The sequence below is a fragment of the Budorcas taxicolor genome, chromosome 3 (assembly GCF_023091745.1).
Source record: "Budorcas taxicolor isolate Tak-1 chromosome 3, Takin1.1, whole genome shotgun sequence".
Taxonomy (NCBI): Eukaryota; Metazoa; Chordata; class Mammalia; order Artiodactyla; family Bovidae; genus Budorcas; species Budorcas taxicolor.
Window position 1 is genome coordinate 112961026 of NC_068912.1, and position 27201 is coordinate 112988226.

Below are 27201 nucleotides of genomic sequence, written 5' to 3' on the forward strand. Positions count from 1 at the left end.
TTCGCTGCCTCTCTTACCATATGTTAAGTCTCCCAGGTCTCTTTCTTGCCTGTTTAGTGTCTGTCTGCTTTTCTCACACCAAGTTCACACTGAATGCCTTACCACCGTTTTGTACCCTATTTTACTTTAGGATTTGCATATCTATTCTTTTAAAGTATTCTTCCAGATAAGCCAGATAATAATTTTGACAAGTTGGGAAAAATACTAGTGGGGCTTTAAAAAAATTTATTTTTGGCTGCTCAGAGAGCTTTTGTTGCTGCATGTGGGCTTTCTCTAGCTGCAGTGAGTGGGGGTACTCTCTAGCTGCGGTGTGCGGACTTCTCACTGCCTTCGCTTGTTGAGGAGTGTGGGTTCTAGGGCATGTGAGCCCAGTAGTTGCAGCTTAGTTGCCCCATGACATGTGGAATCTTCCCAACCCAGGGATCGAACTCATGTGCCCTGCATTGGCAGACGGATTCTTAACCACTTCCCTGGTCCACCACGGAAGTCCGCTATTGGCACTTTGATTGTAATTGCATGAAATCCATAACACAACTTGTACAAATGGACATTTTAGTAGTTTTCAGTCTTAATAATAAATACAGCTATTACTATTATTTTTAACTTTGGTGATTTTCTTCACAGGTCCTACATATTTGTTCAGTTCAGTTCAGTCGCTCAGTCCTGTCCGACTCTTTGTGACCCTATGAATCACAGCACGCCAGGCCTCCCTGTCCATCACCAACTCCTGGAGTTCACTCAGATTCACATCCATCAAGTCAGTGATGCCATCCAGCCATCTCATCCTCTGTCGTCCCCTTCTCCTCCTGCCCCCAATCCCTCCCAGCATCAGAGTCTTTTCCAGTGAGTCACCTCTTCGCATGACATGGCCAAAGTACTGGAGTTTCAGCTTTAGCATCAGTCCTTCCAAAGAACACCCAGGGGTGATCTCCCTTAGAATGGACTGGTTGGATCTCCTTGCAGTCCACGGGACTCTCAAGAGTCTTCTCCAACACCACAGTTCAAAAGCATCAGTTCTTCAGTGCTCAGCTTTCTTCACAGTCCAACTCTCACATCCATACATGACCACTGGAAAAACCGTAGCCTTGACTAGACAGACCTTTGTTGGCAAAGTAATGTCTCTGCTTTTTAATATGCTATCTAGGTTGGTCATAACTTTTCTTCCAGGGAGGAAGTGTCTTTTAATTTCATGGCTGCAATCACCATCTGCAGTGATTTTGGAGCCCCCCAAAATAAAGTCTGACACTGTTTCCCCATCTATTTCCCATGAAGTGATGGGACCAGATGCCATGATCTTCGTTTTCTGAATGTTGAGCTTTAAGCCAACTTTTTCACTCTCCTCTTTCACTTTCATCAAGAGGCTTTTTAGTTCCTCTTCACTTTCTGCCATAAGGGTGGTGTCATCTTCATATCTGAGGTTATTGATATTTCTCCTGGCAATCTTGATTCCAGCTTGTGTTTCTTCCAGCCCAGCATTTCTCATGATGTACTCTGCATAGAAGTTAAATAAGCAGGGTGACAATATACAGCCTTGACGTACTCCTTTTCCTATTTGGAACCAGTCTGTTGCTCCATGTCCAGTTCTAACTGTTGCTTCCTGACCTGCATACAGATTTCTCAAGAGGCAGGTCAGGTGGTCTGGTACTCCCATCTCTTTCAGAATTTTCCACAGTTTATTGTGATCCACAGAGTCAAAAGCTTTGGCATAGTCAATAAAGCAGAAATAAATGTTTTTCTGGAACTCTTTTGCTTTTTCCATGATCCAGCAGATGTTGGCAATTTGATCTCTGGTTCCTCTGCCTTTTCTAAAACCAGCTTGAACATCAGGAAGTTCACGGTTCACATATTGCTGAAGCCTGGCTTGGAGAATTCTGAGCATTACTTTGCTAAAAGGTGAGATGAGTGCAATTGTGTGCTAGTTTGAGCATTCTTTGGCATTGCCTTTCTTTGGGATTGGGATGAAAACTGCTGAGTTTTCCAAATTTGCTGGCATATTGAGTGCAGCACTTTCACAGCATCATCTTTCAGGATTTGAAAGAGCTCAACAGGGATTCCATCACCTCCGCTAGCTTTGTTCATAGTGATGCTTTCTAAGGCCCTCTTGACTTCACATTCCAGGATGTCTGGCTCTAGGTGAGTGGTCACACCATTGTGATTGTCTGGGTCGTGAAGATCTTTTTTGTACAGTTCTTCTGTGTATTCTTGCCACCTCTTCTTATTATCTTCTGCTTCTGTTAGGTCCATACCATTTCTGTCCTTTATTGAACCCATCTTTGCATGAAATGTTCCTTTGGTATCTCTAATTTTCTTGAAGTCTTTCCCATTCTGTTGTTTCCTCTATTTCTTTGCATTGATCACTGAGGAAGGCTTTCTTACCTCTCCTTGCTATTCTTTGGAACTCTACATTCAGATGCTTATATCTTTCCTTTTCTCCTTTGCTTTCCACTTCTCTTCTTTTCACAGCTATTTGTAAGGCCCCCTCAGACAGCCATTTTGCATTTCTTTTTCTTGGGGATGGTCTTGAACCCTGTCTCCTGTGCAATGTCATGGACCTCCATCCATAGTTCATCAGGCACTCTATCTATCAGATCTAGTCCCTTAAATCTATTTCTCACTTCTACTGTATACTCATAAGGGATTTGATTTAGGTCAAAGAATTGATGCTTTGGAACTGTGGTGTTGGAGAAGACTCTTGAGAGTCCCTTGGACTGCAAGGAGATCCAATCAGTCCATTCTAAAGGAGATCAGTCCTGGGTGTTGTTTGGAAGGACTGATGCTAAAGCTGAAACTCCAATACTTTGGCCACCTCATGTGAAGAGTTGACTCATTGGAAAAGACTGATGCTGGGAGGGATTGGGGGCAGGAGGAGAAGGGGACAACAGAGGATGAGATGGCTGGATGGCATGACTGACTCGATGGACAAGAGTTTGGGTGAACTCCAGGAGTTGGTGATGGACAGGGAGGCCTGGCGTGCTGCAATTCGTGGGGTTGCAGAGTTGGACATGACTGAGCGACTGAACTGACTGACTGACTGAATGGTCTAGTGGTTTTCCCTACTTTCTTCAATTTAAGTCTGAATTTGGCAATAAGAAGTTCATGATCTGAGCCACAGTCAGTTCCCGGTCTTGTTTTTGCTGACTGTATAGAGCTTCTCCATCTTTGGCTGCAGAGAATATAATCAATCTGATTTCGGTGTTGACCATCTGGTGATGTCCATGTGTAGAGTTTTCTCTTGTGTTGTTGGAAGAGGGTGTTTGCTATGACCAATGTGTTCTCTTGGCAAAACTCTTATTAGCCTTTGCCCTGCTTCATTCTGTACTCCAAGGCCAAATTTGCCTGTTACTCCAGGTGTTTCTTGACTTCCTACTTTTGCATTCCAGTCCCCTATAATGAAAAGGATATCTTTTTTGGGTGTTAGTTCTAAAAGGTCTTGTAGGTCTTCATAGAACCGTTCAACTTCAGCTTCTTCAGCGTTACTGGTTGGGGCATAGACTTGGATAACTGTGATATTGAATGGTTTGCCTTGGAAACAAACAGAGCATTCTGTCGTTTTTGAGACTGCATCCAAGTACTGCATTTCAGACTCTTTTGTTGACCATGATGGCTACTCCATTTCTCCTAAGGGATTCCTGCCCGCAGTAGTAGATATAATGGTCATCTGAATTAAATTCACCCATTCCAGTCCATTTTAGTTCGCTGATTCCTAGAATGTTGACGTTCACTCTTGCCATCTCCTGTTTGACCACTTCCAATTTGCCTTGATTCATGGACCTGACATTCCAGGTTCCTATGCAGTATTGCTCTTTATAGCATCGGACCTTGCTTCTATCACCAGTCCCATCCACAACTGGGTATTGTTTTTGCTTTGGCTCCATCCCTTCATTCTTTCTGGAGTTATTTCTACACTGATCTCCAGTAGCATATTGGGCACCTAGTGACCTGGGGAGTTCCTGTTTCAGTATCCTATCATTTTGCCTTTTCATACTGTTCATGGGGTTGTCAAGGCAAGAATACTGAAGTGGTTTCCATTCCCTTCTCTAGTGGACCACATTATGTCAGACCTCTCCACCATGACCCGTCTGTCTTGGGTGGCCCCACACAGCATGGCTTAGTTTCATTGAGTTAGACAAAGCTGTGATCCCTGTGATCAGATTGGCTAGGTTTCTGTGATTATGGTTTGTGTGTCTACCCTGATGCCCTCTTGCAACACCTACCGTCTTACTTGGGTTTCTCTTACCTTGAACATGGGGTATCTCTTGACACCTGCTCCAGCAAAGCGCAACCACTGCTCCTTACCTTGGATGAGGGGTATCTCCTCACGGCTGCCCCTCCTGACCTTGAACGTGGAGTAGCTCCTCTCAGCCCTCCTGCGCCCGCAGAGCCGCTGCTCCTTGGACATATTTGTTAGTATGATTAATTCTGATGATATTTATTACTTTGCTACTGTTGTGAATACCTTTTCTTCTGCAGTTACACTTTTGGAGTAACTCATAACATACAAAGAAGCTGATTGTATAAATTCACATTTATTCTATCACTTTACTCCTCATTGTTGAAAATTATTTTCATTTGCTACTCTTGGATTTTTTTGGTAAAGAATCAAATCATACATGAATTATAATCATTTTGTGGCCTACTTTCCAAATACTTGTAACCCTTATTTGGGGTTCATATTTTATTGCATTGGCTGATATTTCTAAGATATTACAGTGGAGGATATGGAGGAAAGAAAATAGTTACCTCAAACAGAAGTACTATGAGACTCAAACTTGGTACTACCTGGGAAGGACTTCATACAGTATCTGGCACGTAGTTAGCAGTTGATAATAGCTAGTTGTGGGGGGTTTTTTTTGTTTGTTTTTTTTGGCATGTCCAAAAAGAAGCTCTCTTCCTAGTTTGATGAAGAGTTTTGAAGAATGGATTATTAACTTTTATCAAATGCCTTTTTAATATCTATTGAGACGATTATGCTGTGTCTCATATTTCATTAACTGGTAAAGAGTTTGATTTTATAGATTTCCTAATAGGAACTTTCGTGTGTGTGTGCATGATTATTGATTATGATGACTTTATTATACTCAGAATTTCATGTAAAATTTTTGCATCTTTGTTCATAAGTGAAATTGATTTTATATGATTTTGATCCCAGAAACATTTATGAAGCATCATCATTACCTGATTTTTTCAAATACAAAAAAAAAAGAAAAATTGGCAAAGGTGCTTTTCCTCAGAGCCATTTATAGAGATAATTCAATTTCTTATTTTTTGGTGTTGAATCTTTCTTGATTTCTATTTCTTCTCATGCTACTTATAAATGTACCTTATTGAAGTATAGTTGATTTAAACATTGTGTTAATTTCTGTGGTATAGCAAAGTGATTCAGTTACACATATATGCGTATTCTTTTTCATAGTCTTTTCTATTACAGTTTATCACAGGATATTGACTATGGTTCCCTATTCTATACAATTGGACCTTGTTGTTTTTGTGTTACTTCTGATAAGTTATATATGTTTTTTAGTAAAAAAAATAATTTGTTGAGATTTTCAAATTTTCTGGCATACAATTATGCATGGTTTTCTGTAATTTTAAGGCTTCTATTTTATTGCTGTTGCTATCCTCTGTTACTCACTACTGGTTTTGCTTATGAGTTGTGTTGGCCAGTATCCCAACAGGAAATAGGTGGCATAATCAAAGGGGTGTCAAGCATAGGGATGGTGGAGTAACCTGGGCGGGCAACCCTGGGAAGATATTCCCACTGCTGGTCCTGAGGATCGGGGCCTCCCGTGGAGGAATTCAGCCACTGCTGGTCTGCTGCAGGTCGGGGGTGCAGTCAGGGGGACTGATGCCCCTATCTCACCATCCCCTCACCCTGCCAGCGCCTCCCATTCGCTTAACGTTGGTGATGTTGCCCACGACAGCCAGCCTGCTGGACACAGGGCGGATGAAGGAGAGAGAGGGCCTACAGGGGAGAGAGGGGAGGGTGCAGGGACAATGTCCAGGTCATCTGCGTCGCTTTCTGTCTGTCAGACGGCTGGCCCGGGGCTTACCTGGCAGTGCAGAGGTTAAGACTTCTCCTCCCAAAGCAGGGGCGTGCAGGTTCAATCCCTGTTGGGGTAGCTAAGATCCCACATATCTTGAGGCCAAAATACCAAAGCATAAACAGAAACAACATTGTCACAAATTCAATAAAAACTTAAACAATAGTTCACATTAAAAAATGCTTTAAAAAAAAGAGGGTTGTCCATTGAATTTTCTGAATTTCAAGTCATATGTGCTTAGATTGACTTACCTGTTCTGCTTTTTCTTTTTATATTAGAAAACTTAAAAAAAATTAAAAAAAGAAAGCTAGCTGTGAGTTCAGGAACCCCTACTGTATTCATGTTGGAGGACAGAGCTGTGTCCTCTGTATTTCTCATCTTCCCTCTCCTCCTGTACTGATTGACTTTCTCAGATTTATCTTCTTCCTTGTTAAAGTTCTCCAGAACACAAAGCTGCTGTTCGCTGCCTCTCTCATAGCGTTTAATGCTGGCTGTAGAACTCTGGGTTTTTCACTTCTGACCAGTTTTTTCTTTTATCTCCTGTTCCTCAGTTTTCACAATGCATTTCTCCAGTTTCAGAGAAGCAATTGTCTCTTAAATCTTACTGAGCTCACAAGTCAGACTTCTCCAGAGTGTATTTTCTTTTTCATTTTTCCTTTTTGCAGTGCTTCTATGTCACATGGAGACGTCATCTTTGAGTTCTTAGAAAAATGGTACCCCCTTCTTTTCAGTGGTGCTGTTTTGAATAGATCTGGTGGTTTTTCTTTTCCAGCAAAGAACTGTCAGGAAAAAGCTGGATCCAATTATTTTTTTTAGACACTGGGTTGGGTTTCTGCCCAACTCTTCTTCCCAAAGATAAAGCATCAGCAGGGATGGGAGAGGGAGCCCCCCGATCTGAGGTCCACCTGACTGGGTTGAGTAATGCAGGGGTGGTGTGGTGCATGGATAGGTGGGCTTCCTCCTGGGGGTCTCAGGCAAGACCCCTCCCCAGGATGCTGGGGCAGGACGCGCTGCAGGCCCACAACTACACTCACCCCGCCTCTCTCCTGGCCGCCTGGGCTGCCTCCTCCTGCTTCCTCTCTTCTGAACCGATGGCCTCTTTTCCTCACTCTCTTTGACTGGGATTCTTTGAGGTTTGGGTGGTGGACAGTAAGCACCCTTGGTTGGTAGGGTCTACACACATTTTCTCTAATTTCTACATTGGACTCAAGTGGCTTTTTTGAATGTAGAGCTTCTAATCCTTGTTCTCCCATCCTCTCTCGTCCAGATGTCTGCAACACTCAAGCAAGGAAACACACACACACACACACACACATACAATTAGCAATTAAAACTGAAGGATAATGAGTTACAAAGGAGTTTTTTAAACAACTCCGGAACATGCTAAGCTGATCGGCTGAGTGAGACAGACACTAATGAGGTTCTTGAATTTCAGAATTTGATTTCTCTCTCTCTCACCATAGGAAAAGATGCTTCTGGGCATGTTCTCAGTGGTTATTTGGCTAGGAATAGTCACACAGAAATAGTAACATTAATCTGAAAGAATAAATAAAATGCCACGAAGTAGTTTCTTTCTATTTCCATTTGCTTATCCTCTTACATTTGAGTTAAACTTCCCAAACCCATGATCTGAAAGTGCTTTCCAGGGGGAAGCATCTCCTGCTGAGAACAGTGTAGGCACCTGTAGTCACCCAGTGGCGGTTGGGAGTCTCATGGAAAATTCGCTGTGAGTGCCACTGCCTCCGAGAATAGAGTGATCCCACAAGCGGGAGGTTGGGCCAGCCCAGTGTCATCCCAGCCTGGGTCTCCAATGGGAATATTCCTAACACACCTGCTCTGAAATGTAGCCCAGACCCTGGAAAGAGTAGCAGCTGAAGACCAGGGTTAGTGCCCTAAATTGTAACTACATCAGTCCCGGTACCCCTCATGTACAAAGTGAGTGCTCTACCATTTGAGCTAACTCTCCCTTCCCCCAAATTGTTACTAAACCATTATCAAGAGGTGAGAAAGGGCTAAATAGGATCCATGGTCCCCAGTGAGCACATTGTCTGGGTTATGTTCCAGGGCAGTGGTTGTCAAAGGTGATTTGCTTGTGGAATTTTCACTGTAAACACTCTCTATATAACATTCTGGGGATGTAAATGTGTTTGTGTGGGCTTTCCCGGTGGCTCAGCAGTAAAGAATCCGCCTGCAGTGCAGGAGCTATAGGAGACTTGGGTTCAATCCCTGGGTCGGGAAGATCCCCAGGAGGAGGGCATGGCAACCCACTCCAGTACTCTTGTCTGGAGAATCCCGTGGACGGAGGAGCCTGACAGGATCAGTCCATAGAGTCGGACATGACTGAAGCAACTTAGCACACACGCACGCATGTGTGTGTGTACCCACCTGATGAAAAGAGCTGACTCATTGGAAAAGACCTTGGTGCTGGAAAAGATTGAGGGCAAAAGGAGAAAGGGGCAGCAGAGGACACGATGGTTAGAATAGCATTAATGGACATAAATTTGAGCAAACTCCAAGAGATAGTGAAGGACAGGGAAGCGTGGCGTGCTACAGTCCATAGGGTCGTAAAGAGTCAGAGACAACTTAGCCGCTGAACAACAACATCGGTTTATTAATATGTTATGTATCTGTCTGTGCGTGTGCACATGTATGTATATGTACTTGTGAAGTGTATGGGACCAGGATGAAGTGCAGCTGCTGGTAAGTGTGGGAGGCTAAGGAGTGGCCCCCTCCACCTCTCTGCAGAGCCCCAGCGGCAGCCAGTTTGAACCCACCGCTCTCCAGGGGGTGTGCGTGGCAGGGGGTGGTGGTGGTGGTGATGCTCACGCTTTTCCTTGAAGACCACTGATTTGGCCCCAGGGATGACGTGTGCTCCCCCCCACCCCCATGCATAGGAGATGCTGAATGTTAACGATCTAAGGGGAAAGCATCTTCTGCTGTACTAGCTTTTGATTCTGATCCACCTGAGTAACACAGAGCCTTATCAGTGTTTCTCGAGCACCTTTGAAAAAGCCACAGAGGCTTGTCTGCCACGCTCGATTCACGGAGGGGCCTTCCTGTTCGTCGAGCTTTATGTGTGCCCCTCCTGGTGACTCTGTGTTCTTTCTGTTTACAAGCTGATGTTTGGGCACCTGTTCCACCTCTTCCGTAAATTAGCTGCCCTCAGCCAAATAAGAGACGATTCTCCGCCCTGGCCTAATTTGCATATCTACAGGAGGAAGTGTCATGAGAACACGCTGTGAAAGATAAGACCAGAACAGGCTTCCAACTGTCTGGGGCGTGTGCCTGGCTGGCTCTACAAATGGGGCTGAGGCTGCAGTGGGTGGGCATGGGGGGGAGTGAGGTAGGGGTCTGGGACGGTTGCCCGTTTCCCCGGGGACATCTCTGGGAGGTGAGGTGATGCTGAATTAGAGCTTCATCCTGGCCATCTGTGAAATAAGCCAACTGTGGTGTCAGTTCAGGCTTTGGAGACAGGATGGGAATGGGAAAGATGGGAATTAAAGGGGTCAGAGGAAGAGAGGAAATTTTCCTATGCAAAATGAAGAGACACATGGAAGTGAAATCACCCAAAACATTCTCCAAAACTTTCTTTTAACATTCATTGTTTCAAAAGGCATTAAAAATTGTAAGATGGACCACATAAAATTATAAAACCTCTGTACAGCTAAGAAGAAAAACATCAATATACAGTGTTAAAAATAAATAACTCAAAAATATACTGTAGCATATATCAAAATCTTATGAATAAATAAGCAAAAGATAAATTTAAAAAAAAAAGTGAGCCAAAGACATGAAAAGGAATTCACAGAAAAAGAAATACAAATATGTGAAACTTATGAGAATACATTCAACCTTGCTCATAAAGAAAGGCAAATTAAAGCCACCCATCATCTCTCAAATTTGCAAAAGATTAAAATGTCTGATAACACCCAGTTGGCAGGGTATGGGGAAATATACACTTTCATAGCCAGTTAGTAAGAGACAGGTTAGTAGGAGACACAATGTGACGACTTCATTGGAAGCCAATGTTAGTCTCTATCAAAACATGCAGTGCCTGCAACCTTTAGCCCAGCCGTTCTCCTAGAGATGTATCCACCCCCGCTCGCAAATGGCGGCACTTGCGGTGTTTGGTGTGTTTTGAGCACTAGTCTAAATGCTCAATTTACACAAAAAGTTGATGCTGTATTATTATTCTCCCCTTTTTACTGAGGGAGAAACGAAAGGATTTTACTGAGGATTCACCAATGTGAGGTCACAAGAGGTCAGAACAGAGATGTTCACTGCAGCACTACTTATAGTAGTGAAAAGCCCCAAATAACTACCTATCCAGGCTTCCTTGGTGGCTTAGACAGTGAGAATCTGCCTGCAACATGGGAGCCCAAGTTCTGATCCCTGGGAAGGGGAAAATCCCCTAGAGAAGGGAGTGGCTCCCCACTCCAATATTCTTGCCATGGACAAGGGTAATTCCATGGACAGAGGAGCCTGGTGGGCTATAGTCCATAGGGTCACAAGAATTGGACACAAGTGAGTGACTCACACACCACACACACACACACACACACACACACACAAAACTACCTGTTCATCATCATGGTCTAGTCAAATAAATGATGAGCTGGTCATGTGCTGGAACATGACTTGGACAGATTGCTAATATATCTATATATATATCTATATATATATAGGTGAAAAGCAGAAAATTCTAGAACAACATATGTAATATGATGTTATTTGCATTTAAAAGATATGCGTCAATTTATGTGTATGTTTAAATGTTCTGGAATGATTTACAAAAGGAGTAGGAACTCCAAAGAATTCACAGGACTGGGGAAGGATACTTTTTTTTTTTTTCATTTTATACCTTTCTGAGTAGTCTTAAATTTTGTTAACTAGTGAATAACTTCAAAATCTAGTTAAACAGTAACACAGAAGTATTGAGTGCTGCGCACCTAGGAGAGGTTAAATGAATGACCGCTTTGTACTGAAGCATCACTTTGATCATCGAAACAACTTGAGCCTCTGTGAGCTGGAGTGTGGAGCTGCCTGGGGGTCTAGAGGGGTGGGCAAGTTTTCAGGATCCGTGAGAATCCCATGTGGGGGAAGTGGGGATGGGAGATTATGGGTGAGAGGATAGAACAGTCATTTCAACTGAGAGTGTAAGACCCAAGTGGTGTCCCCCAAATTCCTTACGCCCGTGGCCTCAGTAGCCAAGCCAGGGGAACTCCGTGGCTGCCCACTGCCACCAGGCTGTCTGCAGGCTGGCTGCCCCTGCTGGACCACCCATCCATGGGCCCCTCCCCCACACGCTCAGACCTGACAGCCCCCCTTCCTCTCAAGGCTTTTAGGAAAGGAAAAAGTGGCTCTCCTTCCTTCCCACGTCAGAGTCCTCTGGACCAGAGGAAGGCTGAGCCTCTAGAAAGAGAATCCAGGATTCCCTGCCCTTCTACGTTAGAAGGTGCACTGAGGCTCACCCTAAGGCTTCTGGGAAAATCCAGCTTTCTGAAGGAATTGTGGCCAGCCTTCGGGAGAACGAGCCCGTGGGGCAAAGTCTCCTGGGGAAGCAGCCACAGAGGGTGGGGGACTTCCACCCAAAGCTGCATGAGCCTCACCCTGGCCAGTGCAGCCCCTCTGTAGCTGTGCCCACCTCCCACTTGGCATGCTCCCACTGTGCTCAACTCCGCTAGGGTCTCGTTCCTTCTTCAAACACCCACTCTGGCTCCATTTTGCTTGGCCAACAGGGCAGCCCAGAGGCTGAGGAAGCCCTTCCAAGTGGAGGACCCCTTTAGATCAACCCACACAGCTGTCAAGCACCAAAGTGAACCACGCCCCAGGGACTCCACCACCTTCCCTTAAGGCTCCTTGAGTGCTGGGGGGGTGAAGTGGGAGGGGCAAGTGGTGCCTCTGTCCCAGGCCCGTCGACGTCCAGAAAAAGGAACGTATAGGTTCTAACTCAGCACTTGGTCTGTTTCAGGTACCGGAATTGTGTTTACACTTATAGGATTCTGCCCAATGAAGATGATAAATTCACTGTTCAGGTGAGTCTTTCAGAAACCTTGAAACGTGACCTTGACTGCAACGTATACTGGCAGCGAAAGAGGAAGGAGGGGAGAAACTGGGTGTCCCAGGCAGCCTAGACGTGGGGCTTGTCTGAGCCTGTCTTTCTCCTAGAGGACCCTGGCTGGGGTTGCTCAGCGGGCAGACTGTGACCCTGCAAATGGACCTGCTCCGGGGCGTGATGGAGCAGGCGCCACAGACACTATCTGTGTTCGTGGGTGTGAAGGGGAAATAACGGGAATAAGCACGCTCAGATGCAAAGGAAAAGTGACTGTGGTTGTTGATTCTTTTCTTCGGTGCGTTCAAATGCGTGAGAGTAAGTGGGCCGTGAAGGAGAGAAGAGAGGGAGCTTGCAGGACAGCAGACTGTAGGTTTTGAGGGGCTAGAAGATCACCCTAAGGATGAGCAGGAAATAATACCTTTGAATTCATAGAGACCTGTTTTGTCAAAGGCATCATGACATCTGATTTCCCCATGGAAAGTCCGAACACGTAAAACCCTGATTATAAAGGTTAAAGAGGGAGTTCCCTGGTGGTCCAGTGGTTGGGACTCGGCCCTTTCATTGCTGCGGGCCTGGGTTCCATACTTGGTCAAGGAACTAAAGATCCTGAAAACACAAGCTGTGCAACTTGGCCAAAAAAGAGAGAGAGAGAAAGAAAAAGGTTACAGAAGGACACACCAGGTGTGCTGAGTCCAGGAAAACCACCCTCCATACGGTTTGTGTGACAAGACCCACGGGTGTGGTGTCATCACAATACACGACAACAGAGATGCTCTCGCTGGTGGGGGCAGAGAAGTGACACTCAGCTCTCCGGCCCCTGGGGAGGGGCACCACCCCCCACCCGCGTGCCGAGTAGAGCGGCCAGGATAGGCGAGGGTCAGGACACCACATCACGGAGGAGCCGTGACAGGACCAGGGGTTTAGTTGAAAAGAAAGTAGAAGTGGAAGGGGTGAGGTGGCGTGCAATCATTGATTCCGGAGATAAATGGAATGATGCATTTTGTGCAGAACTAGGATGCAACAGGCTTCCCTGGTGGCTCAGACGGTAAAGAATCTGCCTGCAATGCAAGAAATCTGGGTTCAGTCCCTGGGTCGGGAGGATCCCCTGGAGAAGGGCATGGTAACCCACTCCAGTATTCTTGTCTGAAGAATCCCCATGGACAGAGGAGCCTGGCGGGCTTCAGTCCATGGGATTGCACAGAGTCGGACACGGCTGAAGCGACTCAACACGCACTCAGGAGGCAGTGGGACAGACAAAACTGGACAATAGGCAGGTCCCTGGGGTACATGGGGCTGCGAAGAGTTGGACACAACTGAGTGTGCTCTTGTGCACACGCACACAGGTCAGGCTGAGCGTAGCTTCTGGCTTCTTGGTCCTTTCCCACACATGCATCTGCAGTGGTATCTAAAGAACACCCGTTTGAATGTTTTTGGATCATCTGGGACGCTCCCATGTCTCAGCCTTGTCACCAGGAACACACGTTGGTACTCTAAGACTAGACGGTCTTTCCAAGACTTGGCAGCCACCCACCACTGGGATGGTGGTCTTGTTGTGGGCTCCTCACCTGTCAGGGACAAGACTGCCCAAGGGGAGGCCTGCCTGGGGGGCTGGTGGGGCTCAATGGCCTTGAATTTTCCCCAAGTCTAGGACTGTGTGAACTTTCCCACAGAGGTTAGTGTCCTTGATTGGTGGTTTGCTGAAAGGAGTTTAAACTCTCGAGTTAAAAGTTAGTCGGGGCTTTTGATCTTTTTTCCCCTTGTGGTTTCTTTTATTCCTTCAAAGGGAAGAAGACTTTAAGTATGACTAGATTGTAAACTGGAAAAGGCCCGACTGTGGCTTCTTGCACAGAGTCTGCACTCACGGCTTGTAACCGTCTTAAGTTGCACCCAGGTCTGGACCCTCTCGCCGTCACTCCTTGCTGCCATGATATCGCGTTTTCCAGGGAATGACTGCCAGTCCTGCAGCAGCTTCCGAACCTGGGGCCTCACTAGGCTTTGGGGGTCAAAAAGAACAGAGACTCAGTTTGGCTAACGTGTGCAAGGAGTGTGGGCAGCCCTGGGGGAGATGTACAGCGCAAGGAGGGAGAAGGCTGGGGCCTGGACCGGAAGGGCTTGGGGCCCTGCGGTCCAGGTGCTACCTGCCACGACTCAGCCCCTTTTGGGGGGTCTGCCCTGCTCCCACCAACAGGCTCACTACTGAGTTGCCAGTCCCGAGAGGGAAACTGATTGGCTTGGCCTTCAACGGCTTTCTCTGCGAGGGGCCCCTTTCTTAGCCCGTCTTGGTGAGTCTGCCCTGCTCCCACCAACAGTCTCATTCCTGAGTTGCCAGTCCCGAGAGGGAACCTGGTCGGCTCAGCCATCAACGGCTTTCTCTGCAATCCTCTGTCTTGGAGCATGGACCCACCCATGGCTCGGACAACAGGTAGAGTTGTGGGGTTGAGGCATCGTTACCTGAGGCCTACACTCAGCCAGGCAGACCTCATAGAAAAGCCAGGCCCTGCTGGACGCATCTTTCCCCAACCCGGGCACTGGGCCTGGGACCTCCTTTTGGCCAAGACCAGTAACCAGGGTACGGGGAGCTGGGGCTGCCGAGGCAGCCTGGGCCATTTGTACTCCTGCAAAGATACAACAGTGCACAAGACAGTCAGAGCAGCTGTGCACGAGGAGGTGGTTAAACCACGCGCACGGTCAGGCCAAGTCCCGGGGTTGTCGCAGCTTCAGTACTTACTGATCGGGGCTCATTTTAACTCCAGTTCCTCTTTTCATGTTGAGGCAGAAACCTCATATTCTTTTCTGAGCTTAGCCACAGTTTCTAAATAACTCATTCCTTACACCTGAGTCTGTTGGGTACCCCCAGAATAGAAGGCTCCCCAAATAAGATCTGGCCTGAAACATTGCCAAGTGAAGCAGCAAAGACTTTCATCTTATTCTAATCGCCTTAGCTGTTCTCACCCTGGGCCTCCTGCTTTTTGTCAAAATCGAAGGAGACACTGTCTCTGTTGCTTGCCAACCTCGTGAAGTCAGTCAAGTGACGGTCCCCAGGTAGCTCAGGTGGAGGAGCGAGCCTGACCCTTGGGGACTCGATTCTCACTCCACCATCCCCAGACTTACGAAACGTCAGAGATGGGTGGGAAGCGTGTAAGCCGTAACTTCACTCAACCCCTGTGCTTTAAAGCATGGAGGTCGCTGAGCCCCGCAGAAGTGGGGCATCACGCCCAGGCTCCAGACCTGCCTGACTAAGCCTTCTATTTTTCGACCTCAGAAGGTGTGTCCAAACCCAGCTGGGCATTGAACGCCTTAGAGAAGGACGGATTCTGTCCCAGGAAGGAGGACAGGGAGGCAGGGAGATGGAACCTCTCAGAGGGAGAGGCTACTTTTCCTTCCATGGTTGTAGATAATAAATGATCAGAGATGACATTTGGCCTTTGCAGTAAATCTGTTGAGGCACCTGGAAGGCAAGCCAACCACCCAGTTCCCAGCTGGGTCAAGTCAAGCTTGTGCCAGCTGTGTGGTCTCGGGTGTGAGTGTGACTCTGCTGTGAAGTGGGGCTCAAAATCAGGCCTCCCAGACTGCAGGTAAAATACGCAGCCAGGGGAGTGGTCAGTGGCAGGGCTAGGCGGGAGGTGTGGAGAAGGGGGAGCCACTGGCATGGCTTTATTTATTTTTCTCTTTATTTATTTATATATATTTTTTGTTATTGATTCTATTGTATTTTTTTTTTTTGGCGGATTCATGTCAATGCATGGCAAAACCAATACCATATCCTAAAGTGAAAAAAACAAAAACAAAAACGCTGGCATGCCTTTAAAGTCTTGATTTGCTTTGAGAGAAACAGACCTCGAACAAGACGAGGACACCTGTGAACCAGCCTAAGTCAGTTCTACCTCGAGCTCAGATGAGGGAGGAGGGAAGAAGGGCAGGAAATGGGATGGAGAGAGAAGGAGAAAGGAAGAGAGAGGAAAGAAGGAACAGTGAAAGAGGAAAGAGGGAGACAGGGAAAGAGAAAGGGAAGAGACAGGAAGGGACGTCCCTGGTAGTGCACTGGTTAGGACTCTGCTTCCAATGGAGGGGTCTTGGGTTCGATCCCTGGCTAGGGACAAGGGTCCCAGATGCTTGCCCAAAAAGGAAAAGAAAACAAAAAGTAAATAAGAGGGAGGAAGAAAAAGTGAAAGAAGAAAGAGGGAGGGGTAGAGATGAGTGGTGGGGGGCAGTTCTGATAGAAAAAAAAAAGAGGGAACCAGGGGGGCACAGAGGCAGCATAGAGGGGGAGGGGAAGGGAGACTGGAAGTTCTAGAAGGTTCTAGCAGTGCTCAGGGGTGGTGGGAAGGAGACCAGTTTGTGCCGATCAGGCACCCTCAGCTCGGCTCCTCGGGCTGAGAGTTTCCACGGTGTCCCCAGCAGCCCGGGGATTTAAGCCGTCATTCAACAGCTGCCCTTGAGCCTGGGAACCTTCCAGACTGGAGGTGGAGCTGCTGGTGCTGGGGGTGGGCAGGACTCTGAGGGCCGGCCCCTCAGTCCCATTTCCCACACCGAGAGTGGGTTTCTCGTAAGGCCCCGACTCCCGCCCCAACATGGAAAGGGAAGTGGCCCTCGGAGGAGGACTGCTGACTCCAGAGTGAGCTCTGGGTTTCCCGAGGCCTTTTGCAATGACTCTCCTCCCAGGGACTTCAAGGCAGGGCGAGCAGTCTTGATGGGTCAGCTGGAACGGGGAGGCCCCAAGGCTGGCACGTAAACAACCCGCTGCCACAGTCCAAGTGCATGGGGCCCTACAGCTCCATCCTGCGACCCTCCCACCCCTGCTGCTCCTCTGACATCCTTCCACACAGAAGAATAAAGGAGAAAATAAAAGCCTCTGCTGGTCCACCGTCAAGGTGACGTTTGCTGCAAACTTCCTGTCTTTTCTTGTGGTTGAGATTCTGCCCTGGCTGGTGAGTGTCGAAGTCAAGACAGGAACACAGATTCAGGGTTTAAGGCAACTTTGGATGAAGAGGGAATTTGAAACCATCTGCCTCATAGTCTCCAGGTATTCTTTCCCCATTTAGAAGAAAACCCCAGTGGCCTGAGCCGTTCAGGCGACAGACTCATGACTCAGTTCCTGGTCCCTGACAGTGGCCGTCACGTTGCTCTGGTCAATGTGGCTTTTGCAGAGATAGAAAAAAACAAAACAACTTTCTAAAAGCTGTTCCGTCACAACTGTCCGGGAGGGTTGACGGTTGAGCCATTGTTGTTTAGCTCAGGAAGAGGGTGGCAGCTGTTATTGTTCTGAGTGGTCACCAAGTGAAGTAAAAGATTCCGTCTGAGCCGCTGGGCGAAGGATGTGGCTCGAACACAGACTTCCTGACATTGCGCAAGAGGAGCAGAAGATGCATGGGCTGCAGAAGCCCGCATGCGGGGCCGCCTTGCGGGGCTCGGCGGCCATGTGGTCCACAGCGGGGCCCACGGTGTGGTCCACAGCAACCAAGCAGTCCCTTTAGGCTGTGACAGCCACATTCTAGAAGCCTGCATTTTAATGTAATTTTATTTCATTTCATTTTAGTGTTATCTGCTATAGAACAAGGACAGGTCTGTTTCCCAAGCTTCTGGGTATCTCAAAACATTTTCCAGTTGCCATCAGATTCAGAAGGAAATCTGGTGAAGATGAAATTCTTGGGGACCAAATTTCCCTTCAAAATTCTACAGAGGCAGTGTTCTACTGTCTTCAGAAACCTAGTATACCTGACTTCCCTGGTATAGTGGTTAAGACTCCATATTTCCAAGGCAGGGTGCGCAGTTTTGATCCCCAGTCAGGGAACTAAGATCTCACATGTGGCATGGCGTGGCCAAAAACTAAAAGAAAAAAAAAAATTAAAGACACTTAGTATACAAAGTGTATTAAAATACAGTAATCCAAGGCCAAGCTGGTACCAGTCCCATTACAGGGAACCAGTATTTTTCGTTTTCTGCTTTGAAGCTGGTGGGAATTCTTACCACCCTTGTCATTTTCCTTGCATCAACAGTTCCTGGAACGTGTTCAGCCTGTTCACTTTGCCAAACCTGGGTCTGTCTTTGTCTCAGAAGACTTTTCTTCTGTTTGATCTTTAGTAAGTGTTGACTCCAGCTCTTCTGGCTTCTATCCGCCCTCTCTACCTCCAAATGACTGTCTCTACCCTTTCCCCCTCCCCACTCTGCCCATCTTGTCACTGCTTCTCATGCTGTAAGCCTTCCGGTCCACCTTGCCCCAGGTGGACCGTTTCTTATTTGTAGCCCAAAGCAGAGCCCACACGGGGGCCAACACTAGCTGTGGCTGGTGGGTTTAAGCACAGGAATATTCCTGTTGTTGTTCAGTCTCTCATCATGCCCAGCTCTTTGCGACCCCATGGACTGCTGTGCTCCAGGCTTCCCTGTCCTTCACCACCTCCTGGAGCTTGCTCAAACTCATGTCCATTGACTAGCTGATGTCATTCAACCATCTCATCCTCTGTCATCCGCTTCTCCTTCTGCCTTCAATCTTTCCTTTCCTAGAGTCTTTTCTAATGAGTCAGTTCTTTGCATCAGGTGGCCAAGGTATTGGAGCTTCAGCTTCAGCATCAGTCCTTCCAATGAATATTCAGGAATATTGTAATGTAATGTAACTGCCAGGAATATGATGCAATAGTAATCAATGAGATGTGATGGGAAACGTTCCACAAGGCTTCTGGTAAAGGTTTATTTGTCTTAGAAGAAGACACAGGATGAAAAGATCCATTTTCTAAGTTTGAAAGCCGTTGTAGGATGTGATTGCTGGACTTGTTGCTGCCATCTTGAAACCAAGAGGAGCAGTCACTGGAAAGTGAGGCCAGGCTGCAGAGGACAGACCAGAAGGATGAAAAGAACCTGGGTCCTCAATGATGCCATTGAATTAACTGAGCAGGATTAAGCAGCCTGGTTATTGCCTGGCCTCTAGACTTCCTGTTTGTGAGACAGTTAATTCCTTTTTGTTCAAGTACAGTAGTTAAATTGGGTTTTCTGTTACATGCAGCTAAAAGTACCTCAATATGCAAACGTTTGGACTATTCTGGGGGAATTTCAAAGGAGAGAAAGAGACATTTCAATTGAGCGTCAGGTTTCACTGCACCAGAAGCTCACAAACCGTGGTCTGACACGTGTATCCCCGCTGACATGTGTATCTCCAGTTTTCAGCACGGCCTATGCCATGTTGCTAGGACCACTGCTGCCCACCCAGATACTCGTGCCACTTGTCTCCATGCCCTACATCAAACCCTAAGGGGTTTGAGATCCCTTTCTCCAATTCTAACCAGAAAAAGCACAAAAACCAATCAGTACTTTAGCAATTACTTGCTTCTTGCAGAATGGTTTAGTGTCTTCTCTAACTTCACTGTCAAGATCAGATTCTGAGTCTAACCTTAGTACATGTAAGAGGCTACTTAGAGCTGTCCTACAGAAAAGAGTCTTTCCTCTAAGAAAGTAATTGCTGATTACTCCATTGAAAGAGCCACCTGCCTTCTGCCCCCCACCTATGGCTCTCAAACCCCTTACCCTGCTTTATCTTCTTGATGGCACTTGTGAGTATCTAACTTTATATATTTATTGCTTGATTCATTCATTATTTCTCTTAGAGCTGTTCCTGGCATGTAGTGGGTATTCAATAGATATTTGTAGTTGCTAAGTCATGTCTGACTGTTTTGCAACCCCAGGGACCAGGCTCATCTGTCCATGGGATTTCCCAGGCAAGAATACCATTTGCCATTTTCTCCGGGGAATCTTCCTGACCCAGGGATTGAACCCGCATCTTCTGCATTTTTGGCAGATTCTTCATCGCTGAGCCACTGGGGGAGACCCCAGTAGATATTTACTGAATGAATTAATTCTGCTGCCACCCTTAAACATATAGAAAGCCTATGTGTTTCATTTAAAATTAGGGCTTGTTTTGCCCTTGCTGCTGTTGTCATTTTTAATTGGGTCCACACTATCCACCGGAGAAGGCGATGGCACCCCACTCCAGTACTCTTGCCTGGAAAATCCCATGGGCGGAGGAGCCTGGTGGGCTGCAGTCCATGGGGTCGCAAAGAGTCGGACACGACTGAGCAACTTCACTTTCACTTTTCACTTTCATGCCTTGGAGAAGGCAATGGCAACCCACTCCAGTGTTCTTGCCTGGAGAATCCCAGGGACGGGGGAGCCTGGTGGGCTGCCATCTCTGGGGTCGCACAGAGTCGGAAGCGGCTTTGCAGCAGCAGCACACTATGCACTGTATCTCCTGACTTGGCACTGATTTTTCATGCCTTGGTCGACTGCCTCTGCATCGTGGGCAGGTCCTCTGTTCCAGTGGGGCCCCCTGGCTGGAAGGTGAGCGCCAGATGAAATCTCAAGCTGCCACCATGTCTACCAGCTTTTGCTTTCCCGACGACAGAAAGTTGGCCCCGGCTATGGAACCAGCTGTGAGTTGTGTACCGTTTGAGCCATTAACCTTCTTGAATGAGGTTCAAGATGACCCTGTTCTTAAGCTGAGTGGTCATGTTCCAGAATGCTTAGCTGAGACTCTGCACAGCCATTCGTTCAACACATATTAGTTGGGCAAAGAAGGCCAACAGTCAGCCTCACAGACCCAGTCTCTGCCTGCACAGAACATTCAGTCTAGAGATCCAGGACTTAGCAAGATGACACCCTGAACCCCAGGTGTGTAGAGCTTAAAGTAGAGGTGTTTTGGGAACCTTCTACAGCAAAAGGAGCTCCCCTTAAACTGGAGGAAGCAAATGGCCCCGCCAATTCTTCCCCCAAATCACCTCCCTCTGTTCTATGTTCCCCTAGCACTTGCCGTCTTCCCACTACCACGCCCTTGCCATGTGGGGTGGTACTCAGCCCTGTGGCAGTCTCCCAGAGGGGACAGTGGGTGCCTCGGGAACAGTGAGGGTCTCTCTCGTCTCTGTGTCTGCCCTGGAGCCCAGCCCAGGGCAGTCTTCATGACCACTGACCAAATGAAAGGCCCAGCTTCACCTGGCTTGGAAGATGGTGCCCCAATTTCCCTCTCGGTGCTCAAGAAAACTTTCGAGGTTAACCTTAACTCCCTCGCCTGGTTCTTAGCAGAGATGAGCCCCATTTTGAGCAATCCCAAGAAATCCAAATTTCTCACCCCGCTCAATATTAAATTAATTAGTAAGTCATCACTTAGTCATTTTCTACAAAGGGAATTACCAGAAGAGGTTAAGTAAGAAGTTTCCAAAGTCTCTTCATTTCTTCTGCTCCTGACTGTCCAAGTAAAAAGAATTCCAAGAGGCTGATGGTGATCAGAGTGTTCCCCTGTCTCTTTCGATAATATTTGTGCTGCCTCATGATTTGAGGGGAAAGTTCTAAAGCCTTGGAGACATGTGTTTCCCCAAATCCAATGACTGGCAAATGAGGCCTTAGCACCTCATATTGGGACAAGAAAAAGATGCAGTTCCAGTCGTTAAAGAGGGAGACCAGGCATTTAAACCAACAGATCTAAATGTTCCTCAGAAGTCTGCAAGAAAGACCAGTGGCTGCTCCGGAAACCAGACAACAAAATCACTCTCTCTCCTGGAAAGGCATTGAGCGGATAGTCAATCCTGTCAAAGCTCTTCCCTGCCCCAGGATCTTTGCACTTGCCCTGGCCTCTGCCTCAGACTCTGTCCCCTGACATCACCCCATAGCTGACTGCCCCAGTGTTACTTCCAGGTCTCCTCATCTAAAGGCATGCCCTAATTATTTTGTTTTTCTTTATAACCCTTATCATTGTCTGCAACGGGATTAGTTCCTATTGCCGCTGTAACAAATTACCATAAATGTAGTGGTTTAAAAACATTAAATGTATGATCTTACAGTTCTGAGGGTTGGAAGTCTGAAATGGGTCTCACTGGGCTACAGTCAAGGAGTTAGCAGGGCTGTGATCCTTGACTCATGGCCCATTTCTCCACTGTCAAAGCCAGGGATGGCCAGTCACGCTTTGTCACCATGCCGCCTCTCTGGGTGTGACTCTCCAACCTCCCTCTTTTCCTTATGAAGACCCTTGGGATTGGATTGGGCCACCTAAATAATTCAAGGTAACCTTAATTCTCTCTGCATCTTAATTCCCCAATACCACATAATAAAACACTCTCATAGGTTCCAGGCAGCATTGAGACATGGGCATCTTTGAGGCACTGTGGTTCTAGCTCCCTCAGTGACAGTCTTTGTGATTTATTGCTCCACTCGCTTCTCATCTGTCTCCACCGTAAGGATGAGCTAAGACCTTGTCTCTCTGGCTCACACCGGTATCTGTAACCTCTGGGAGAGCACCTGGCACAGATTAGGGCTCAGTAGTGTTAGTCACTCAGTGGTGTCTGACTCTTTGCGACCTCATGGGCTGCAGCCCGCCAGGCTCCTCTGTCCATGGAATTCTCCAGGCCATAATACTGGAGTGGGTAGCCATTCCCTTCTCCAGGGGATCTGCCCAGCCCAGGGATGGAACCTGGGTCTCCTGCATTGCAGGCAGATTCTTTACCATCTGAGCCCTCCTAAGTATTTGCTAAAAGCTTGAACGAGGCATAAATATATGAGTGAGAGAGGAATGTCTTCCATTTCCTCCCCTATAAAAGGAAGGGCATGGACTAGAGACCTCCAAGTGCCTGCGAGCTCAGAATTCTAGGATTGCTCCTATAACAAGAACATCCACAGAGAGGAGTAGGGAGTGACGGGGGCTGCTGTTTCATAATCTGCTCTGCCTACATGCAGGGGTGCAGTGGGCACACCAGGACGGGTCTGGAAAGAACCAAAGGCAGCGGGGGAGTTTGGGGGCAGGCTGCAGAGTTAATCAGGAGCTGCCCCAGGCTTCATCTGCCCCGAGGCAGCTCCTCTGCAAGCTGACTCTCAGGCTAAGGACGCAGAGCTTGTCTGCCAGCTGTCATTTCTGTCTCTCTCAGAGTACCTCGAGAGTTTCACACAAAGAAAAGCAAGCTGGAAAGGAGAGCATCTCGGGGATATGTAATTAAGGTTAAAAATATCCCTCCGAAGCTCCTGGCAATGGGGAAATGGAGGATGCGCCTGTACCCAGGACCACTGGGACCATGACGGCTTTTGAAAGATAATGATTAGTCCATGTTCTTCGTGTATCGATGAGCTTGTACAGCTATAATTACAGCTGTATCCAAGCAGTGCCAAGAGATGAACGGCTCAGTTCTTGGAGGAGGGCAGTTTAAACAGGGCAGTCTCTTAAATACAGGACCATTGCTGAGGGTGAAAGAAAAGGGGAAATGGAAACAGTGAAGAAGATGAGCTTCCTGCACTGTGTCTTTCAGAGGGAAATGGCTATTTTGAAGGTGAACTTTGCATACTGGAGGAGGGCTCAGACACCCATGGTGTCCCTTCTTTCCCCATTGCCCACCCCCTCCTCCCTCTTGAGATGGACTGAGCCAATCACAGAGCCCCAGGCCTGGGACAGTCTCTGGCCCCCAGCTGGCCCAGGACACATCCCCACTGCACACCCAGCCCTCTGCACTTCTGAGCCCCACCCTGTGCTTTGCACTTCAGTGTTTATTCCTGCTGGTATAGGTGAACAGATTTGGCCCCCATGATGAAAATGGTTACACAGCAAGAAGCAGAAAAATAAATAAAGTGGCATGTCCTGAAAGAAATGGAGATATAAGTAGATTTCCAATGTGAGTGCAGCTTGAAGTCTGGGTGGTTTTCGCCCAGCCAGGCAGGAACCACAAAATTACTCTCTGGACTAAGTCTTCTTTTTTCTGTATTAAGGATTCCTGCAGATCAACATTAGTTGCCTCTGCTTTTTCTCTTAGGAAAGACATAAGAAGGGTAAGGAGGTTCAAACTGAAATATGAAACAGAAATAAAATCCCCTGACATTGAAACATGGCCTTGCTTCTTCTGGGAAACTGTCACTGTAAATGCATTTCTCTGAAATTTAACTTTAGAAACTGTAATATATTTGGTATCTCAAAAATAGTTGTAAGGACCTTCTGTGAAGAGCTTTGAGCACTCACTGAGGCAATCTTTAAATGTCAACGGTCCTATGATATTTGGGGGAGAAAAAAAATTTGCAAAAATTTGGCAGTAACAGTATCATGCCTGGTCAGCTAGAGTGAATGGTACACAATTTTAAGTGTGCTGTGAGTCTTAAAATGAAGGTAATCAAAAGATACAAACCTCCAGTTATAAGACAAATAAGGGGACTTCCCTGGTGGTCTAGTGGTTAAGAATCTACCTTCCAGTGCAGGGGATGAAGGTTCAATCCCTGGTTGGGGGACTAAGATCCCACGTGCTGTGGGGCAGCTAAGACCTGAGCCACAACACAGGGCCAGTGCAGTCAAAAAAAAAAAAAAGATACACAAGTCCTGTGGATATAATGTACACCATGGCGACTACGGTTAATAACTGTCTATTTGAAAGTCGCTGACAGAGTATATCTTAAAATAATGAATTGTATGTTTGAAAGTCGCTAAGAGAGTATATCAAAAGTTCATATGGTAAGAAGAGAAAACGTAACTTATGTGCAGCAATAGACGTTAGCCTAACATATCGTGGCAATCATTTTTCAATATATACAATTGTGTACACCTGAATCTAATATAATATTATATGGCAATCCTGTCTCAATTTTTTTTAGGTTAAGAAAGTTATTGGGAGTGTTGCCTAGGAACAGAAAGTAATAATAATAGTAATAATAGCCACATTGCTTTGAGTCCTGACGCCATCCAGAGCTCCCTCCTACTGCCCTCTCCTCTCAGGGCGATTTCGGGCCACACATCTTTGGCTGCTGAATCTGTTCTCATTCGTGCCTCCTGGTGCCCTTCTTTTGCCTCCCACCCTATTAGCCCTGAGCCACTCCTTGGGGTCTGAGAACCAGACATTGTTCCTCAGCCCCATAGAGCCCAGGAGATTCTCTAAAACTGGGGAATGCGGCAGCCACTGGCCTCATGTGGCCGTTGAGCACGTGAAATGTGGCTGGTCCGAATTCAGATGGACAAAATGTAAAGTATACACCAGATTTCAAAGACTTAAAAAAAAAACATGTAATACAGCTCATAGTAATTTTGCCCATCGAAATCCTCATATTTGGGATGTAGTGGGTTAAATAAAATCTAATCATCAAATTAGTTTCACCTGATCTTTTAAAATTCTTTTTAATAAGGCCACAAGAAAATTTGAAATCACATATAAGACTCACTTTTTTTTTTTTTAATTAGCTAACAATTGCTCTAGAACCTTGCTACTCAAAGTGTGGTCCTCAGACTAGCAACAACTGTTGATCATCCTAGAGCATGTTAGAAACGCAGAGAATCAGGCAGGCCCAGGCGTACTGGTTCAGAATCAGCATTTAAGCAAGATCCTCAAGTGATTCGTGAAGATCAGTGTTAAGGTCTGAACACCATGTGAGGTTGGGGAGATGGCAGGAAGTGTCGCATGGGATGAGAAAGAACGCACACCAGCGCTAACACCTTGGAGGGCAAGTTGTCACCATCCATGAACATCTGTGGCACCTGGTCCACATAAGGAATGACCCTCTCCCCATAGGAATGTGTCCAACAGGTCACGTGGGCAAAGACATTCGCTGCAGCATCACTTCAAAATGGGGACCAAGGAGAACCAGCAAGCCACATAACTGTGATGAGCAGGGAACCGTTACATGAAGTGAAATCTGACCAATTGCTTAAAAAGTTAAGGTAGACCTGTGTGTAATAGGTTGGAAATATCCCCAAAATTTAAAAGAAGAAGGTGCAAGATGATATTATCGTTTGAGAGTTTGGGGTTTTGTTTGATAAGGGGTATAATATATACACAGTACTGCACAAACATCAGAGTTGGCAGAAGAGGTATCTGAAAAATGTTAACAAGAATAGGGGTTACCATTTGGTGTTACCAATGGGAGGAGGGCTTCTACTTTGCAATCGATAACTTTTGTACTATTTTGATTCTTTTTAACCATGGCCAAGACATAACTTTTATAGTAATACTTTTTAAAACTTTTCACTTCTTGTCTTTATTTAAAACAAAAATGTATTACAGGAAACAGGATTGTCCCAGAAATCTTGGAGGGTAGGGTTGCTGTCATGTGGGATCCCAAATAGGACTCCCAGTAGAGAAAACTGCGGGTGAAAAGGTTGAGATCAGGTTGATATGAAGGGTTTGAGCACTGGGCTGGGAGTTTAGAGTCAGTTCTGTAGATAACAGGGTGCCACAGGGGTGGGGAGGTGGTGGTTGCTTGTTTTTGTGTTTTTTTGTACCTATTGAGATGAAATTCACGTAACACAAAATTAATCATTTTAACATGAATGATTTCGCAGCACTTAGTACATTCACAATGTTTTGAAAAAAAAAAAACAAAACCTTTTTAAAAATTACCTTTTATTCCTTCAACCCCTCTAGGAAAAACATGTGTTGAATTTAAACCACTCAACGCATAAACTGGGTGGTGGGGTAATTTCTTGAAAAATGTGTCGCCGTCGTTCTGTAAAACTCTACTAGAGATGGCCGGGGACTGAGCCCCCAAGGCAGGGCCCCCAAAGCCCCATGCTTGTTCTCAAGTAGAGCTCTTCCAGGTCAGGGGCAGGTGGAGAGACCCCAGCATCAAGACCCTTGTCTGAGGATGGCAGGCCTACCTATAACAGTTGCTGTTTTCTTTCTCTCTTTCTTTCTATATATATACTTTTTTTTTTGCTTTCGTTTTCAACTCAAGAGAAACATGAATATATCTTTTTACAAGCGTTCAAACAAAACAGAAGCGCAGAGTAGAAAGTGAAAGCCTGCCCTACCCCTCCCCTTCCCCGACTCCCCCCTCCTCTGCAAGGGGAACCACTGCCGGCAATTCAGCATTTGCCACTTTGGGTGCATTTACATAGAAATTTGAGCCTGTACAAATGTATAGGGTTTTGGGGCTTTTTTATAAATGAGATCATGATGTTCATATTGCACTGCAATTTGCTTTCTTCCCATAGCAATCTGTCTTTGAGATCCAGCCTAGATTTGTTCATATACCTTTGTGCTTTTCAGTTGTCATACAATATACTTTGTCCTCCTCCTCTTAGACAATTTCTTTCTTTTTTTTTTTTTGGTTATTACTACAAAAAAAACCCAATACTGCAATAAGCAGTAGGTTTTTCTGTGCTGTGCACGTGTG

General features: G+C 46.5%; 1 protein-coding gene across 1 annotated transcript in view; it reads left to right on the forward strand.

The window, feature by feature from the left end:
• INPP5D (inositol polyphosphate-5-phosphatase D) overlaps positions 1 to 27201 on the forward strand; it is a 138504-nt gene that overhangs the window by 9653 nt on the left and 101650 nt on the right. The window contains exon 2 of the mRNA XM_052637361.1: positions 12013 to 12076. Within this exon, the coding sequence (XP_052493321.1) occupies positions 12013 to 12076 (64 nt within the window). The remainder of the gene's footprint in view (positions 1 to 12012; positions 12077 to 27201) is intronic.